Raw genomic sequence first — 18,589 nt, 5'->3', positions numbered from 1 at the left:
CTAATTCATGCTCATAATAGCCCACATTTTTCATCAAATCACATTTCTGCTACTCATTTTTACAACTTTTACAAATAAGTCCTTTTTATGCATTTTTACTAAAAAATCACTTAGTAAAAGTTGTTTATCACACTTTAAACATACAATATCTTCCATCAAACATCAAAATACAAGCATGTCACACATGGGTAAATTTTTAAACATGAACCCTACTTCAAAATAATGGTAGAAATAGGTAAATCGGGTTATGAGGACTTAAAAAATGTAAAGAGCATTAAAAGCAGGGCTAAGATGTATTTATAATCACGCTTGAAAGTTGAAGAAACCCTAGCTATGGAGTTCTTATGAAATTCTGCCAAGGTAGAAGAAAGATGAGCAAATTTTGACTTGATTTTCCCTTTTTATTCTTTTATTTACCAAATGACCAAAATACACTTAATGCCTTTCTTTAAAATTTTATCTCACCATGTCCATTTTTGTCCACTAACTTAACAAATGGTCTAATTATCATATAAGGACCTCTAATTTAAAATCTCATAGCAATTGGACATCTTTAGCATGTAGAACTCAACTTTTTCACTTTTTATAATTTAGTCCTTTTGGCTAAATTGAGTGCCCAAATGTCAAAATTTTTTAACAAGATTTTCATAGAATAGTTCCATAAAACTATAGACCATAAAAATATAATAAAATAAAAATATAATAAAAATGAATCTTTCTACGTCGGATTTGTGGTCCCGAAACCACTGTTCTGACTAGCCCTAAAATCGTGCTGTTACACTCCACCTCTCTATGAACGCGTTGATGAGTTTCGAATCCAACTTGTGCCCCCGGTCTATATTGGCCACGTGCCGAAAACCCACTTTTCTCAAGTAATTTTCTATCAACGGTGATGGAGGACCAGACATATTACGAATATAACATGTAACATCCGATTTACAGACTATTATAAAAAATTATAAAAAAATTAATTAAAATTACATAAATGAAAAAATATTAAATAATATTCAAAAATTGAAATTAACCCTTACTGTTTTCATTTGTTCGACGGAGATATGTTTATGATCTAGATGAATTAATTCCCTGGCTATTGCTAACACGATCAAATATCTTAGAAATTATAAAAAAAAAGAATACTAATTTAGAAAAAAATTAAAGGAAATAGTTAAGTAAAGCGAGCTTTGAGAAATTTAAGGAGAAATTGGAGAGCTTTTTTGAGAATTTTGGAAGAAATGTTTGTGTAAAAAAATAGGAAGGGGTTTTATAGTTTTTTTTTACTGTTGGACCCCCAACGATCAAAATTTTAAATGATTGTTTGGATGACCGTTAGGGGTAAAAAACACAGGCTAAAACACGCCCATAAGGGAGGACGCGTTTTCCTGACATGGCAAAAGCGCTCCCTAAAGGACGCGTTTTGCTGGAATTTTCCCTTAAAACACTTTTACGTAGACGTGCTTTTGTATTTTTAACCCATTCCGATAAATAATAAATAAAATGACCTATTTTTGTAAATAAAATAGGAAAATGCCTTTCTTAGGGTGAGTTTAGATGGGTGGTGCGTTTACCTGCGGTTAGTGTAAAAACAGCGGTGGCAGTGAGATTAGATACTGTAGCGATACTGTAGCATGAGATAAAAAGTAAGCTAAACGCACCGCACCGCCGCCCCAAACGAAGCCTTAGTAAAATGGTGATAATTTTTTTTATTTTGATTGTTATTTAAGTAAAAAAACATAGAAACATTTTTTTATGTAATATTGATTAAAATAAATTGTATTATTTATTTGTAGATTTCTGACCACAAAAACAGTAATTTATGAAATTAAAAACGTGGCAGCAGGAGAGTGAATAACAACTACCACAAGAATGAGCGCACGAAAGCAACCCCTCACCTCACCTTCTTCCTCTGAATGCTTGCTACCAACCCCTCCTTGCCGGGGGGAATTGGTTGGTGGGAATGCCCTTGCTTCCACGTCATCATTGTTTCACTGTTTAAATATAATAGAGGTATATATAAAATTTGTATACAGTTTCCATACTCCAGTCGCCGCTTTAAAATGATTCCTGCCAGAAAGAGCAAACTGCATTTCTAAAGATATTACAGTAATAGATTATGATAAACGAGCCTTCTCTGCTTTAATACAAAGTCAGAGAGCAATATCCCTTCACGAATTTCATTTTATCTTTATTAATTAATTGAGGTAAGTTCATAAGTTTTGCTTGAAATTTCTGTTGTTAAAGTTTCATTAGCTTTATTATTAACTAATTTCTGCATAAATTTCTCTTGAATTAATTAATAAAAGAAAAACTGAGAATTTTTATTTTTGAAAATTTTATTGAATCGGGGGCGGTTGGAAGCTGAAAATGGAGGCAGGAGTTGCATGCAAGTGGAATTATCCGACATGGATTGAGTCGGAAAGGTTTGGGAGAAAATCGACTGGTTCTTTGCGGTTCGGTCGGATAGCAAAGCAAGAACACAAGACCCGGGTGGTTGTTTCGGCCCGCTTTCCGGTTCAGACATCTTCCAATCGACATAGATCAGTCTCTTTGGAGGTTTCCTGCTCTTCCTATACGAACTTTTCAGGTGAAACAAAATTGATATGCCAATTTTATGACTGTTGTAATTTCGTTTATCATTTTTGTACAATTGATTCATTTATTAAAGTCCTCTCTCTTTCCAATCTTTTTAATGATATGTTGGATTGCGAAAATTTAAGGTAAAATTGGAATAAAAGAATAGCAACGTTTTAAAGGAAAATAGACAGGAAAGAAACTTTGGCTACTTTTGCACATAACACTATAAATTTACTATTGACCTGATAGTAAATTCCATTGTTTTTTGATGTGCGGATATGACGCGGGGTTTTATTAAATTTCCTAATATAACCATTTGTAATACTTGGAGCATAGATCAGAAATCATTTTGTCTATGCCTTCTGTCAAATGTCAGTCTCCTTTCATGTTCTCACTTTTCTGCTAAGTTGTACCATTTAATCTTGGTTGAATTTCATGTTGTTTTACCATAGGATGAAACTAGCATGTTTTGTTCATGTTGAGATTATCCAAAGTGAGAGCAGTACTACTCAGACCCTAGGTGGCTAAATTGTTCTTGAGAATTTAAAATTTTATCACACATATGATTGATCCCTATGATGTTATGTTTTAAAATGTTATTTCGCAGCTTCAACAATGGAAACTGGAAGCATTCATGCACCTTTTGATGAAGCTTTAATGTTAAAGGTATGATAAAATTCCCTGTAATTATTTTAATCTTTGGTTTATAAAGTATGATATGGTGATTAGATACCTCCTTTTTTTTTTTAATCTCTTCCATTTAGTGTTTTGGCATCTATTTCCAGTGATATTTTAGTTTTTAGTTAAGGCCTCAAACACTGGAAAGAGAAGCTAACTTGTGCTGCATCTGAGATTTGTTCTGCTGCTGTATCTTACATTATGTGAATAAAATTTGCAGAATAAGTCACTAGAGGTTGAGCCATATTTAAATGGGCACAGTATATATCTTGTTGGTCAGTTTCTTTTGTCCAAGTTTTCTAAGTTTGTGCTGTCAAAGATTTACTTTCTTTGGTATCTAAACTTTATCAACATGAATCTGCAGGATTGATGGGCTCTGGAAAAACTACAGTGGGCAAAATTCTCTCCCATGTACTCGGTTATTCATTTTGTGACAGGTTTGTACTGTGAATTGTTTGTTAGTAGTGAGTCCTATAGTTGTAATCTTCTGATGTTCTAATAGCAAAATTGGTGTGGTTTAAGGGGGGGAACCAGCAGTGAATCAATAGAAAGAACTTGGTCTGAACAAAAAAGAAGAAAGAAGTAGGAACTCTAAAAAGCTTGGGGGTTAAAAAGAACCTTTTTTTTCTTTATACTATTTCATAGAAAAATAATAAGAATAATGGTGATGGCTGTAAAAGCTACAACTTATCTATATAGGCATTCTTTCTTGCAAGTGAAGTTACTAGGCTTTTTTGCAAATAAAGTTTTATTCCTAGCCCTAGGTTTAAACCCTAAAGATAACTAATAACCCTATCCATATATAATATATCTAATATATAAAATAAAGGTTATAACATTAAACTGAAATAATAAAATATTATAATATAAATAAATGCTCCTATGTCATTTTCATTCTCCATTAAGATACTGGAAAGAAGAAAATTAACATGCAGAAGCTATGGAAACATTCTTCATGACTTTCCTAGTTCTTTGTGGCATATTGTCCTCTATAGTTTGTAGGGTGGAATTAGTGGTCTTGGTCAAAAGAGCTAATGATGGGTATGAGATCATGCATTATTTAAATAATTTAGGCATTAATATGTTCAGATTAGACTCCACTGTCGACGGACTTGGTCCATTTTTGATACATAAATTGTCTAGGTTGAATATTAGAAGTGTTATTCCTTCCTTGATGTCTACCAATTTCCAAGGTAAGATTGCTAAACCAACTTTTTAATTAGTGTCTCAAGAATAGCTTTATTCTATAATTTTCAGTGACACATTAATAGAGCAGGAGGTGAATGGAATGTCTGTAGCTGAAATATTTAAGCTTCATGGGGAGAGTTTCTTCAGAAAAAAAGAGGTAAGTCAGCAAACTCCCTCTCTTTATGCACATATTCTTTCATCCTTCAGTGTATCTTACTTGAATCATTACTTATGTTGATGATCATGCAGTAAAGTAAGCCATCATTTTTCTAAAATTGGAGGGCTGTTGACTGTGAAAATTTTCAAGGCAATATTTTTGGATCGAGTGTTTGAGTCTCCTTTTGCTTCAAAATTAATCTTTTTGGAATTATGCCTTTTATTTCAAATTTAAGTTTTTTTATTGAGTTGGTTTGAGTTATTTACTTTTAAGTCTAATTTAATCTTTTTTTAGCTAAAACCGAGTGGAGATATAAGGGTCAATGTCTGCCTTTATGTGCTATAGTAGAAAATTGTAAACCAGTATTAATCTCACTTAAGTAGGACGTCTGCTGCTAGTCATATGCAGAATTAGATGATATAAGTTTTCATTGTAATGAACCTTGTTATAGAAGATTATTGCAGACATGTAAATTTGACCAACATTCAGAAGTTGGTTTGGGCTGAGTTTCACTAATATAAAAGGGAGGCCACTGTAAGCCAGAGATAGCAAATTTACGAAAGAAAAGAAATAGACAAATTGCTAACTAATTTTAGTCTTTATCATCACTTTTTCTAGGACCATTATTTGTGATTGCATGGAGGACCAATTTAGTCATCATAATTGTTGTCATTATAATATATTGCGCATTTTTCCAATTGAACTGAATCTTTTATATTCTTCTTGTCTATAAGACTGAGGTATTGCAGAGGCTTTCTTCACAGAAACAACTTGTTGTTTCTACTGGCGGAGGTGCAGTTGTACAGGATGTGAACTGGTAAACAGGAATTTAATTAGTTAGATTCTTCTCTCTGCGTTGGTTCGATTTTCTGTTGCATAAACTATAACAGTCTGACTCTTTTATTTGGTTTATCAGGGACTATATGCAGAAGAAGGGGATTGTTGTCTGGTTAGATGTACCTTTGGAAGCCTTGGCACAAAGGATTGCTGCAGTAGGTACTCATTCTCGTCCCCTTTTGCATTATGAAGATGGCGATCCATATACAAAGGTAGTCTGTTGCTGATTTTATTTTCTTTCCCTGCGTGGACTTGGTTTACATGGTCTAGCAAGTTTTTGACATTCTGACCCTTTTACAGGCTTTAAAACGTCTGTCTTACCTTTTGGAACAGAGGGGTAAAAATTATGCTAAAGCAAATGCCAGGGTTTCATTGGAAGGTATGTATAGTTAAACCTGTCTCGTACTTTTATTGTCTAGGTTATGTTCGGACAAGATAGTGTGTGAAGCCTCTGTTAGCTGGTTGCTTGAAGTGCATCAATGCTCATTACCTTCAGCTTGTTTACATTCTTCAATGATATGAGATACAGTGTGATGCCATTATCATTCTTCCTTTACTTTCCTTTTCATCTGTATTCCCCTTGTATCTTCATTTGATATTGCAAGCTCATGCTTTTGTTGCTGTGGCGTTTGTTTGTCTCCAGCTGATTTTTTTCTTTAAACTCGTGTTCCAAAACTTTCAGAAATTGCAGGCAAACTAGGTTATAGAGATGTATCAGATCTTACTCCAGCAGAGATCGCAATCGAGGTCTTTTCTTTCTCTTTGTCTTATATTTTCTCCCCTTATCCTATTAAAATGTTGGCTAAATGGTATGACTATCCTCTTAGGCATTGGAACAAATTGAAGTGTATCTAAAGGAGGAAGATGGCATGGCCATTGCAGGATTATAGGTTTGAAAAAGCTTAAATATGGTGATTTGATTTGGTTTTATTTGTAGCATAGCATGTCAAAATTGCCTCATTTTTGTTTTGTTTTTCTTTTTATCTCTGCTACGGTGTAGTTTGTTTACGCAACAAAGTTGTGAAACTCCCCATGTATTGTGACTAAATATCATGAATTTGACGCACTCGTGTATGTTTGCCTAATTCATGATATTTCTTTTTTGGTATTCTCTATGTTCGTCGCCGTTCACAATATTGTCGTCGTGGGACAATTGAGATTCAAATCGGTGATGGCAGGGGGAAGCTGGAACAAAATTTTAGGGAAGTACAAATGACATTTTAATTTTTGTAATCTCTATCTTTATACTTTGTAAATGATTAAATCGAATTTTTTTTAATTTTAAAGGAGGCAAAGTGTAATTTTAACTTTATTAATTTAAAATTTTAAAAAAATTTAAAGAGTTTAAATAATAATTTTTTATTTTAGGAGGGATGAGATTATGTCAACCCCTAAATTCGCATCCAAGGAATAACTCCTTGATGTTAAAAATGGTCGATCCAGAGCCAAAATCCCAAGATTATCAGTTAAATTAGAAAAATATAAAAAAGAGCAAAAGTAAAATACAGCTTTTACAGGTGCATTAGATTGATACCACGTATATATTGGTGGTTACATATTCCCCGATCCGGAAATATTTAAATATTTTACTTTTGAAAAATCATATTTCTATATGGAAAAACAAAAATATGAATATTATTATTTGTTTGTGCACGAGAAACATGACATAATTTAGAAAAGAGTTCGAATGGGGTTAACATAAATTGTTCAAAATAGCATTTTCGTTACAAATATATGATAGAAAAAAACTATACAAGAGAAAGGGATGCAGACCGAGGCATAAATACTTTTTCAAGGGATACATGCAACAAAATTACGAAATTGAATCCTATATAAATAATGAAAAGTTGAGATGCACAAAATATGTTAATTTCATAACAGTACTTTTTCCAAAAATTTAATTTCATAACATTACTTTTTCCAAAAATTCTCTCTTTTATAATATATACACAAAAAACTCAAATAACTAACTTGCCATTATAATGGGTAGTAACCTGACTCAATTGTTTAAATTCTAAAAACTATCATGTATACAACTTGTGTTTGCTGAACATTATATATAACATGAATAAAATTTCCTTAGCAATAAGAAGTTACTTTGTAAAATTAGGTAAAAGTATCATAAAGACTCTTCAACTAGGAGTTGGATTATATTTATACTTTTCTACTAAAAAAATAATAAATTAGTCACTGTATATTAGATCAAAGAGTAAATTAATCCTTTTGTTCAAAATTTCTTCCATTTCTACAATTAAAAATTAGTTTTTATATGTCAGAATGAAGTACACACAATTATTTTGCCAGTTACGCTAGTTTTTAACCGTAAAAGATAGATAAAATTAGATCAATTTACTCTTTAATCTAATACAGAGACTAATCTACTTATTTTTTGAATATAAAAGAGTAAAATGTAATTTGAGTAATAGTACAAAACCCTTTGTAGTACTTTACCAGCAAAACTACTAACACTTTTAAAGAAAAAGAAGTTGCTAAAGGTCTAAGAGAATGAAAACCCAAAGCCTATCAGCATATATGCTAATTAATATTGAGCAGTTTAGTCCAGCAAAAGGATGTTATAGCTGTATAATATTTACTGCAAGACATTAAAACTGATAATGGACATAGCTGAAAATTTTGGAGTTGGATTGTTGATCAGCTGGTCTGAGCCGGGGGACCTTTAGGCACGGTCGGCCGCGTAGGACCCTTTGCAGTTTTGAGCCGCATGCCTCTCTGTTGTATGCTTATTACCTTCTGCACAATACCATCAACGTTACCACATCATCTATATGGACTTTTAATTTCCTTTTTTTGCCACCACAACTAATCAAAGAGGTACCCATAGCAATATACTCTTCGATTATATTAAAATTTCAAATAGTCAAAAGAAAAAAAAAAGAAATTACCTCAGAAGATTGAATCTTGAGTTCTTCTTCCCCATTTTCGTTTCCTAGAAATAGAAGAAATTGAAATTATTGGGCTTCTTTTTTCTTTTTCTCATTTTGGGAAAAATAATATTATACCTTGGCTATCTTTATAACATTTGCAAGATGTGAAGGCTTCAACCATGTGGCAAAATCCCTTCTTTAGATCTTGAACAAGCTTCCCCATATTACACCGAAAGATGGTGCTTGAAAGACCTTTTATAACTATAAATGGACACTTGCAAAACAAAGCCTAGTTATTGACATCCAAAAAGGGTCTGTATCAGCATATCATTTATATTTTTATTGCATCTGAAGTAATTGTGGTTTTGAGTGAGTATTTGGTAAAGAGGATGATGAGCACTCAATTGTTGTTCATTATTAGGAGACCTGTGGCTGGGCCTATGAGTTAATCATGACTGATGAGCTTTCATTACAGGGATTGCTTTTCATAAAAAATTGGGGGAAATCCAATATTTAAACCTGTTTACAAGTCAGAGGTAGTAGCTACAGTGATTTAATGAATCCCATTTCTAGGCATTTAGGTTAGACCACAGGTGTCGAATGTTGATCATTTGAATCATCAATTAGCTAACAAGAGTTCATGGGTCACCACTTTTTCATGTTTTAATCAGACTTTGTATATCTTGCAAATGGCATGCTGTCGGCTTATGGATTCCATGTGTCAGCCTCATCAACCAACCTCACGTAAAATGTACGGAGCTCAAGCCCACTATTGTAATCCCAAATATTTCAGCAAATATTACCTCTCAAATTACATAGTAATAATTCATTATCCTAATGATTTGGACGGGGTGATATCAGAAAATTCTTTTAGAGATAGAATAAAATTTTAATTTTTAATAGTTTATATTTTTATAATTTTTAAGAATTGAATTAAAATTTAGAGAGTAAAGTATAATTTTATTTTATTAATTTAATTTTTTTTTTAAATTTATAGAGCTTAAATAATAATTTTTCATTTTAGAGGAGACTGCGAGCCTCCTAAATTCGCCTCTGAACTAAGGCAATGCTCTCCAACTTCTTACTTCCATTTCAATATTGAAACCCAAAGGGCTTCTAATTTTGTGAAGAGAAATGATCTATTTTGATTAGGCAAATGCTATAATTATAACAGCCCGAATTTTAGGCCTAGTCGGAACAATGATTTTGGAGCCACTATTCCGGGGCCGAAAAAATTATTTTTAATGACATTTTATGTGTTATAGCATGATTACATGAGTGCATGAAAATTTTGGTGAAATAATTTTAGCGATTTCATACCTAATTGCAAAAAAAGACTAAATCGCATAAAGGGCAAAAGTCTTATTTTATTAGATAGATATACCAAATAGCTATAGAACCAAAATTGAGTCTTTAAAGTTAAATTAGGCCTTTAAATGAGTGATGGCCGGCCATGAGACAAGGAATTAAAATAGTCAAAATGGTTAGGTGAATTTTGGTAACCAAATTGACTAGAAATAAAATAAATAAACAAAGAATGATATCATCTCTTTCTCATCTTTTTCTTCACTGAAATTTTCAAAAAAAGTAAGGGTTTTGAAGCTTTAAAATTTCAGCCAAGCTATCTTCTTGCAAGTAAGTGATTTAGATGCCTATTTTTGATAATTTTTTGTACCTTTGGAACCCTTGTAGCATGAACTAGCTAATGGGGGGGACTATTTTGTGAAATGGTTGATAGTCTAGGGATTTTCCATGAAAGGATTTGTGATGTTTATTGAATTTTTATGGAAGAAAATGAGTCATGGTTATAAAATAAACAACTTTTGTGAAAGGATTTTCATGAAAACAACTAAAATGGACCATTTTGAAAAGATGGCAAAATGAGTGATAAGTATGAGTAATAATGAGAATTGTGGGCTGCTCCTAGTATAAAAAGAATTCGGCTAGGCTTGGGTAGCGAGGAAATTCAATAAAAATCGATTTACGAGCCTAAGAGCAAAATTGTAAATTTTGTGAAAGTCTAGGGGCAAAACGGTCATTTTGCCAAAGTATAAATTATAAAATGTTTTAATTAATGTAATGATTAAATGAGTAAATTTCATCATGTTAGATCAAGAAAATCGAGATTTGGGCTTAAATCGAAAGTACGATGTTATGGACTAAAATGGAGTAATTAGTGGAAACTGCATTCGAGGTAAGTCCATGTGATTAAATAAGTATGATATCCATGTTGTTGTTAATATACTTGAAATCTATCTTGCTATGATTGTATTGAATTTTATGTTGAAGATATTGTATATAAGAAAGTGATGCCAAATGTTAATAACATGTATGTGATGATTGAATGCATTGGAAATTTGATGGAATATGATATTCCATTGAAATGAGTAAGTTAGGTGTAAATAATGAAACTACATGGTTATTATGTGTGATTAAATTGATATAGCATAAATTGTTTGATTGTGACTATGAGTAATGGTATGATGAAACTTATCATGATAAACTCCCGGTTGAATCCTAGGAATAGATTGGATAATCATGCCATAACATTTGGGTGATATGTGTGCTAGTGTAAGACATGTATGGGACATGCATTGGCCATATTATGAGAGCCAATGTAAGACATGTCTGGGACATGCATCGGCCTCGAGATATGCAAGCTAGTGGAAGACCTGTCTGGGACATGGCATCGACACCGATAAATGAGAGCTAGTGTAAGACCTGTCTGGGACATGGCGTCGGCCTCGATATATGAAAGTCAGTGTAAGACCTGTCTGGGGCATGACATCGACTTAGATATGTGAGCCAGTGTAAGACCATGTTTGGAACATGGCATCGGCATCATACCCTATGTTTGAGGCTTAGTGATTATCCTATGGTATTCCAAATGGTTCAATGGGAAATTTATGATTTAAGTCGAAATGACAGAGCTTATGGCTATGTTGTGAGTGGTACAGGTATTTACATGAAATTGATGAGATGTGAATTCAATTCATGTTGTATGATTAATAAGGAATGAGTATGAGTAAGTATATGAGCATATTGAGTAACACAAGTATGTATGCCATACTCATGAGAAATTATTTCAGTTTATGATGCACATTTGGTGAGGATGTAAATAGGTAAGTCATGCCTATGAGAATGATTTTGTGATGACCTTATGATTATAGGTCAATACTTATGATGTATAAAAATGTATTTTTACCAATGTGGTGAAAATGAGTTAATAAGGTGTGATAAACTTAGTATCATCAATTTACACTAAAATAGTTTTGGACAGCAGCAGCAGTCCGATTTTGAAAATCCACCAAAAATTTATGGAAATTGAGTTAGAGGCTAAATAAAATTGAAATTAAATCTTAATGAGTCTAGTTTCATATAGAAGAAACGATGCAAGCAAAGAAGTTTCATACTATGAAATATTTAAATTGTTATGAGACAAGGTCAGAATGATTTTGAAATCCCCTGTTCTGATTTGAGAAAATCATTGAAAATTGTACAAAAATATGTATGGGTTATAATTTATATTCTTAGAATACTTAATGAGTCTATTGTCAAGATAAGTAGATGGAAATGTCATTCGAGTTCCGTATTATGAGATAATTAATTTTTAGTGAAGAGGGGTTGGAACTGTCAGACAGCAAAAAGAGGGTAACTTTAAGGAATAAACTGTACTTATTCGCTAGACCAAAAACTCTGAAAATTTTATGGTAAGAAGATATGTGAGTCTAGTTTCAGGGAAAATTAGTGGATCTTAATTTAGAGTCCTGTATCTCCAGATATAAATAATTTTGTAACTATAAATCGAGAAAATAGCTTGATTGGAACATAAGTAAAAATGCAAATAGGGTTGTATTACATTGAGAAGCGAATTGATAAATTGCTTATTATTTTCATATGGTATTCCTAAGCTATAAAGCTTACCCTCTCCTTTCCATTTCGTTAGTGTTGTCAGGTTAGCTCGGGGTTGGAGATCGTCGAAGGCAGCATCACACTATCAAGCTATCACCTTTGGAGCATTGATACATATGTTAGTGTTTTCAAGTGAGTGGCATGTATAAGGGCTCAATTTTATGATATGAGTTATTGTGGTTAGCCAGATGTATTGGCCTATATTGAGTTATTTGTATATGGCCATGATGTGTGGCTCATATTGATTATGGTTTGTGAACTTATCTATCTATGCTATGTTCTAATGCTTGTGATATGATGATTTGATTATGCTTGTTGGCCATATATGGTTGGTGTTATGAATTATGTGCACGATGAATGCTTTATGACCAATCGAAATGGTCATGACCATGAATTAAATGTGTAATATGGAAATAAGTTGATAACCATAGTATAATGGTAAAAGTGATCATCAAAATGACAAGACTTATGAATGTGAATTAAGGAATCTAGACTTGGTATTGCATGAGTAGATGCATTGCTTGTAAGAGGACATGTTAATGTTATGAATATGTCTTAATAAAGAGTGTTTTAATCACTAAAATGATGCCATGATTTGTGGTTTTAATATGTATAAGGTTGTAAGAGTTATGGGTAACATGAAGGCTTGGAAAATAGCCTAAGTGTTGACTACACGGGCCGAGACACGGTCGTGTGTCTCAACCGTGTGAGAGACACGACCTGGAAACACAGGCGTGTGGCCAGGCATTGTGGTTCGATTTGCATGCTGACGTCATAAATAAAGAGTTGCACGGCCTGAGGACATGGGCGTGTCAAAGACATACGGGTGTGTCCTTATGTCCACAAGGGCATGTGACCCTGTTTCATGGGGAAATTTTTTAAGTTTTTCTCGAAACTTCTCAAGTTCTCGGTTTAGTCCCGAATCAATCCTGATGTATGTTTTGGGCTTTGTAGACCCAAATAAGGGACGACATGCATGTGTTTGAGAAAGTTTTGAATTTAAAGAAATTTTATGGCTCGATTTTTGCATGTTTGTGAACAATTAAGTCCGGTAATGCCTCGTACCTTGTCCTGGAGTCAGTCACGGGTAAAGGGTGTTACAATAATCTTAGTCCCCATTAGCAACAAGTAGACAAACCTCTCGTCAATTCATCCAATACAACTTTGGTTCTTTATTTGAAGACCTCTAAATAAAGCTCCTAATAATTTCTCAATAGAATCACAAATTCCTCTTAAGAGTAAGTGTTATTGCATGAAATAATTCCTCTTAGGGGGCTAAAGCAAGCTGGATGCATTACAATGTTCCATTGCATGGTATTCAATTTCCTCTTATTTGTTAATGAAGAATGTATTGTTGTTTAAATTTTTTGGATGGATGATTGTAGGTCCGTTCTTGACATTTTTAGGGCCTTAGACAAAATAATAAAATGAGATTTTAGGTTTCTTAAAAGTTGGAGAAAAAATTTTTTAGGTCCCTTAAAAGTTGGTACAAAAATTTTTTGGGCCTTTAAAAGCTATTTTTGTTGGAGCCCTTTAAAAGTTGGTAAATTTTTGTTTGACTTTTAAAAGTTAGAAAAATATTTTTGAGCCCATTAAAAACTAAAAAAACAATATTTTAAAAGTTAGAAAAATATTTTTGAGCCTATTAAAAACTAAAAAACAATATTTTGAATCCCTTTCAGTCTTGGGCCTTAGGTAATTGCACCTCTAGATGACCCCAAAGGCCAGGCCTGGAGATTGCATTGTATGTGCTCATATTTGTTAATAAAATTTCTTATTTTAATTATATATTTTTATATTAATAAATCATGTTTGAAAAGTTTATTTTTCTTTTATAGTATATTGGTGAAAATTGAGGATAGATTAAATTACGAGCTTTTAAGTATCTTATGTAAATTGGTATTAAAGTCTTTGTTTTTAAAGTTGAATATTTTAATTTGATGTCTATGTGGTGCATATAATTTGCTAGTCACTAAAGTGACCAAATTAAAAAGTTCTCATAGGTGTCAATCTAATCATGTATGTAAAATTTTCAATATCCATGTAATTGATTAAATGCTTATAATGGTCATATTGATGAATTGTCTTTCACAACTCATTAGAACTTCATAATTTGCCCAAAGGTGAATTATTTATTTTATGAATAGTGAAAATTATGGTGGCAAAATAATATTTTTGTTTGACATCTATTTGAATGTCCAAAGAGAACATTTATATTTGATGAAAATTATTTATTTTTCCACCAAGGTTATTAGCATTTATTTAAGATAGTATATTGTAGTATTTACCTAAAGGAGAACTAGAATATACTTGGATTGTTTGCATATATGAATTCAATATTTGAACATTTATGTATTGTTTTACTTTTATGTATTATTTTGCAACCATTTCTCTTCATTGGCAAGCTTTATCTATTACTTTACGTAATGAGTTAAGCTTCTCTAAATGGAGTGAATGAGTCAAGCTCCATTTAGGTGTTTTGGATCTTGACTTGGGACTACTATAAGATAAGCCTACTGTTATTACTCACTCAAGTAGTGAGGAAGAGATCTTATACCATAAACAATGAAAATGATCAAACATATTGAGCCTTATGTTTTTGTGAATGACTATTCCCAACAACATTAAGACCACAATTCCACAAACTGAAAGTGTAAAAGAATGTCTTATGTTTGTGGACAAGTGTTTTTGTTTTACGAATAAGTCACTCATTAGTACTTTAATGAAACAACTCATGACCATGAAGTATGGTAGGTCAAGGGGAATGCAAGAACATATTACTGAGATGACTAATGTCGAAGCAGGGATAAAGACCTTGGGATGATGATGGATGGCTTTTTTTTTGTGCTATTCATATTGAACACACTAGCATCGAGTTATGGGCTATTTCAAATAAACTATAACACCATTAAAGATAAGTGAAATGTTAATAAATTGGCTAGTAAGCTCGTTCAAGAGGAAACAAAATTAAAGAGTCAAGGAAGTACTTTCATCAACCTTGTAGGTTAAGGAGCTGACAATGGAATCAAGGAAAAAAATCGACAAGTTTAAGAAGAAAAAAAAACTTGCCTGTCAATGTCTGTAATGGTAAGAAAAAGGAACGAATGATAGATAAGTGTCACTTTTGTAAAAAAAAGTAGGATACTTTTAGATAGATTTCCAAAAATGCAAAGCTTGGTTCAAAAAGAAAAGTAAATTTTGTGTTTATGTATGTTTGAAATTAAACATAATTGAAGTTCCTAATAGTACTTGGTGGTTTGAGTGTGGTGCTACTACTCATGTATCCAAACCACAAAACCAATTGAAGATTTCCTATATATGGGGAACTGTATAAAGGCCCAAATTGAAGGCATAGGGACTAATCATTTGGTTTTGGATGCTAGTTAGTGCTTAGACCTATTTTAAACTCTTTATGTACCTTCAGTTTCTAGGAACCTTATATCTATTTCAAAATGTTGGGGATCAACTCGTATAAACAACGAGAAAGAAGGAATAAATAAAATTGGGCACAAATATTTATGTGAAAAAACTTCTCCAATTAAGAGGATAAAAAACCATGCGCAAAAGCGACTTCACTAATGAGCAAACAAACGAATATTATAACACCCCTCACCCGATCCGGTTGCCGTACTCGAGTTACAAGATGCTATATCAACCAACGAAACTTAATCACATGCATATATGGTTTAGAATAAGAGTAAAAGATACTAAAATTAACATTTAAAGAAAATTTCATGTCTAATTTAAACATTTAAATGACAATGGAAATAGTTTTAACTGTAATTAAGGTTCATTTTTAATAAATCTCGAAAATAAACGTAGGTACCAGTACTAAATGAGAAAGTATCAATATTTTTATCACGAATACTGATACTTGTATATGAGTATCGATTCCAAAGTTGGATTCTATCAAATTTTGAAAATGTCCCAACTTCAAGGCACCGATATTCGTATCTCGAGTGTCAATACATTTACCCAAAATACCAAAAATTCAGAAGTTAAAATGTTATCCATGCTTAAAACAATTTTATACTCAACACACAATTATAATGTAATTTAACAGAACTTATTAACATCCTTTAAACATTTATCATGCCATATCTTGTAGCAGCCTGATTTTCAGTGGTGATGAAACACTAGTTCGGGACCACAAATTTTTGCCATGTCATATTGTAAATGTTATTTTTAGAATATTTATGGAGTCACTGAAGTCATATTAAAATTTGGTTCATAAATTTAACGTTTAGATAGTTAATTTAATAAAAAAGGACTAAATTGTAAAATATGCAAAATATGCTAATTATAACATTTAAGTGATGAAATAGATTAATTAATAAAGGAGTAAGGACTTAAGTCGAAAATATACCCTAGTTATTATAGTGGGATGGCAACATAGTTGAAATTGATTTAAAATTATGAAATCAATGGCAAATTTGTAAATTAAACTAAATTAAAACAAAATTAATTAATGAAGAAAAAAAATTCATTTTCATTTTCTTCTTAAAATGGCCAAAAGCCATAACTAGGGTAAGGAAAAGCTTCGTTTTGCTTAAGTTCTTGCAAGTAAGTCCATTTTGATTCCGTTTCTTGTAATTTTTATGTTTTTGATATCGTTGCAACTAGGTCTAGCTAGCCCGTACCTTTGTTTTTGAATCTGTTAAAAATTTTAGAAGTTTCCATTGATGAATCTTGAGTTTTTTTTATGAATAGCATGTATTTGGAGCTTTTTGATTGTGTTGTTTGATGATTTTGTAAAGAGATTTTTGTTAGATTTTGATTTTAGGATTAAATTGTGAAAATGTCAAAATTATAGGGTTTGATAGTGAATTTAATTTTCATTAGGGATTTTTAAGGGCCTAGTATATTTGGATGGAATATTGACTTGAGAAAAATGGTTAATTTTATGAATTTCGGGTTAAGGGACTAAATTGTAAAAATTATAAAAGTTTGGGGTAATTATGTAAATTTTAAAAATAAAAGGGTATTAATTGTAAAATGTATTGAAATGTGAAATGTAAGTTGATAATTGAGAAATTTTACATTTTAGATAAAGATCTTGTAAATACTCTTGGAAAAGGAAAAATTGCAAAATAGTGCTTGAGCTTCTACAACTACTACAATTTAGTTAAGGTAAGTTTGTATGGTTTAAAATTTAACATCTATATGAATTGTTGAATAGTATAACATGGTACAATAGAAATATTCAATTGTTGATAATGAAAGGTTATTTGAGAAATGTTATTGAATTTGATGTTTGGATTAGATTGAACGCATGATAGAGTATTGTCGAGATATGATGTGTTATGTGGGATTGGAGTGGATATAGTTATGGAGTGATATATATACATGTGTTTTCCGAGTAAACTGAGGTTCAAAATTTATTGCGAACTCTCGTGTTTTACTCTCTGTTTTGGTGTGTTTTAGATGGATTAACTCTTACAAGCATTGGTGTGTTTCGAAGGGATTAACTTTTACAAGCATTAGTGTGTTGCAGAGGGATTAGCTCTTATGAGCATTGGTGTATTTTGGATGGATCAGCTCTTGTGAGCATCTGGTGTTTTTTGGGTTGGATTGTCGATGTACTCTTATTCATAAGTCGTTCATCGAATTGAAAATCTCGGTAAGATAACTTGTTTTATGATTTTGATGGAATTACTATATATATATTTGAGTATCGAATTGAACTTTTGTGATTTATCGATTGAGGTTGTGCATGATAAGAAACATTTATGGTTGAATTGTTATACTTACTTCAGTAATGTAACACCCCTAACATGTATCCGTCGCTGGAATAACTCAACATCAATCATAGCAAAATCAATCAATAACATTCCTATTGTCCCTTACACGAGCCCTCGAGGCCCTAAAAACACATTAAAAACAACTTGGGACAAAATCAGAAACATATAGAATTTTTAGGAAAAAGATGAAAATTTTCAAAACTGCAGGAGTCACACGATTATGTGACTCACACGGCTGAGACATATGCTCGTGTCTCAGGCTGTGTGGGCATTCGAAGTAGAGACACACAGTTGTGTCTTGGCTTGTGTCTGTGCCCGTGTAACTCTCTAACTTGGTCACACGGCCAAGCCACACGCCCGTGTGCCAGGCTGTGTACTAGGCCATGAAACTGCCTGACTTGCAACCCTTTGTAAGCTACAGGGGGCACATGGCCGTGTCGCATGGCCATGTGTCACACACGGTTGAGACACACATTTGTGTCCTTGGCCATGTGGACAAAAAATAAGCCATTTCTAAGCCATTTTTCTCACCCAATCATGCACACACCTACAATCAATTTTCCACATGTAAATAAGCATTCAAATTGCACCAAATAATGCATCCACAAGCTAAACCAATA

The 18,589-nt window shown here is 32.4% G+C and overlaps 1 protein-coding gene across 3 annotated transcripts; it reads left to right on the top strand.

Moving 5' to 3' along the window:
* Positions 1–1,864: 1,864 nt before the first annotated feature.
* On the top strand, positions 1,865–7,072 carry LOC107897604 (shikimate kinase 1, chloroplastic). 3 transcript variants are annotated; one of them, XM_016823123.2, is made up of 12 exons: positions 1,865–2,198; positions 2,356–2,581; positions 3,179–3,237; positions 3,470–3,524; positions 3,614–3,686; positions 4,507–4,594; positions 5,329–5,411; positions 5,511–5,643; positions 5,732–5,810; positions 6,114–6,178; positions 6,259–6,321; positions 6,840–7,072. In XM_016823123.2, the coding sequence occupies exons 2-11, from the start codon at positions 2,362–2,364 to the stop codon at positions 6,319–6,321; spliced, it is 918 nt and encodes a 305-aa protein (XP_016678612.1). In that variant the 5' UTR covers positions 1,865–2,198; positions 2,356–2,361; the 3' UTR covers positions 6,840–7,072. The 3 variants fall into 3 exon arrangements, with proteins under 3 accessions (XP_016678612.1, XP_016678605.1, XP_016678596.1); XM_016823116.2 differs by lacking the exon at positions 6,840–7,072 and adding an exon at positions 6,432–6,664; XM_016823107.2 differs by lacking the exon at positions 6,840–7,072 and having other exon boundaries at positions 2,343–2,581; positions 6,259–6,664.
* Positions 7,073–18,589: the final 11,517 nt, after the last annotated feature.

Source organism: Gossypium hirsutum, chromosome A11 (genome assembly GCF_007990345.1).
Source record: "Gossypium hirsutum isolate 1008001.06 chromosome A11, Gossypium_hirsutum_v2.1, whole genome shotgun sequence".
Lineage (NCBI taxonomy): Eukaryota > Viridiplantae > Streptophyta > Magnoliopsida > Malvales > Malvaceae > Gossypium > Gossypium hirsutum.
This window is presented reverse-complemented; position numbering and strand designations above follow the sequence as displayed.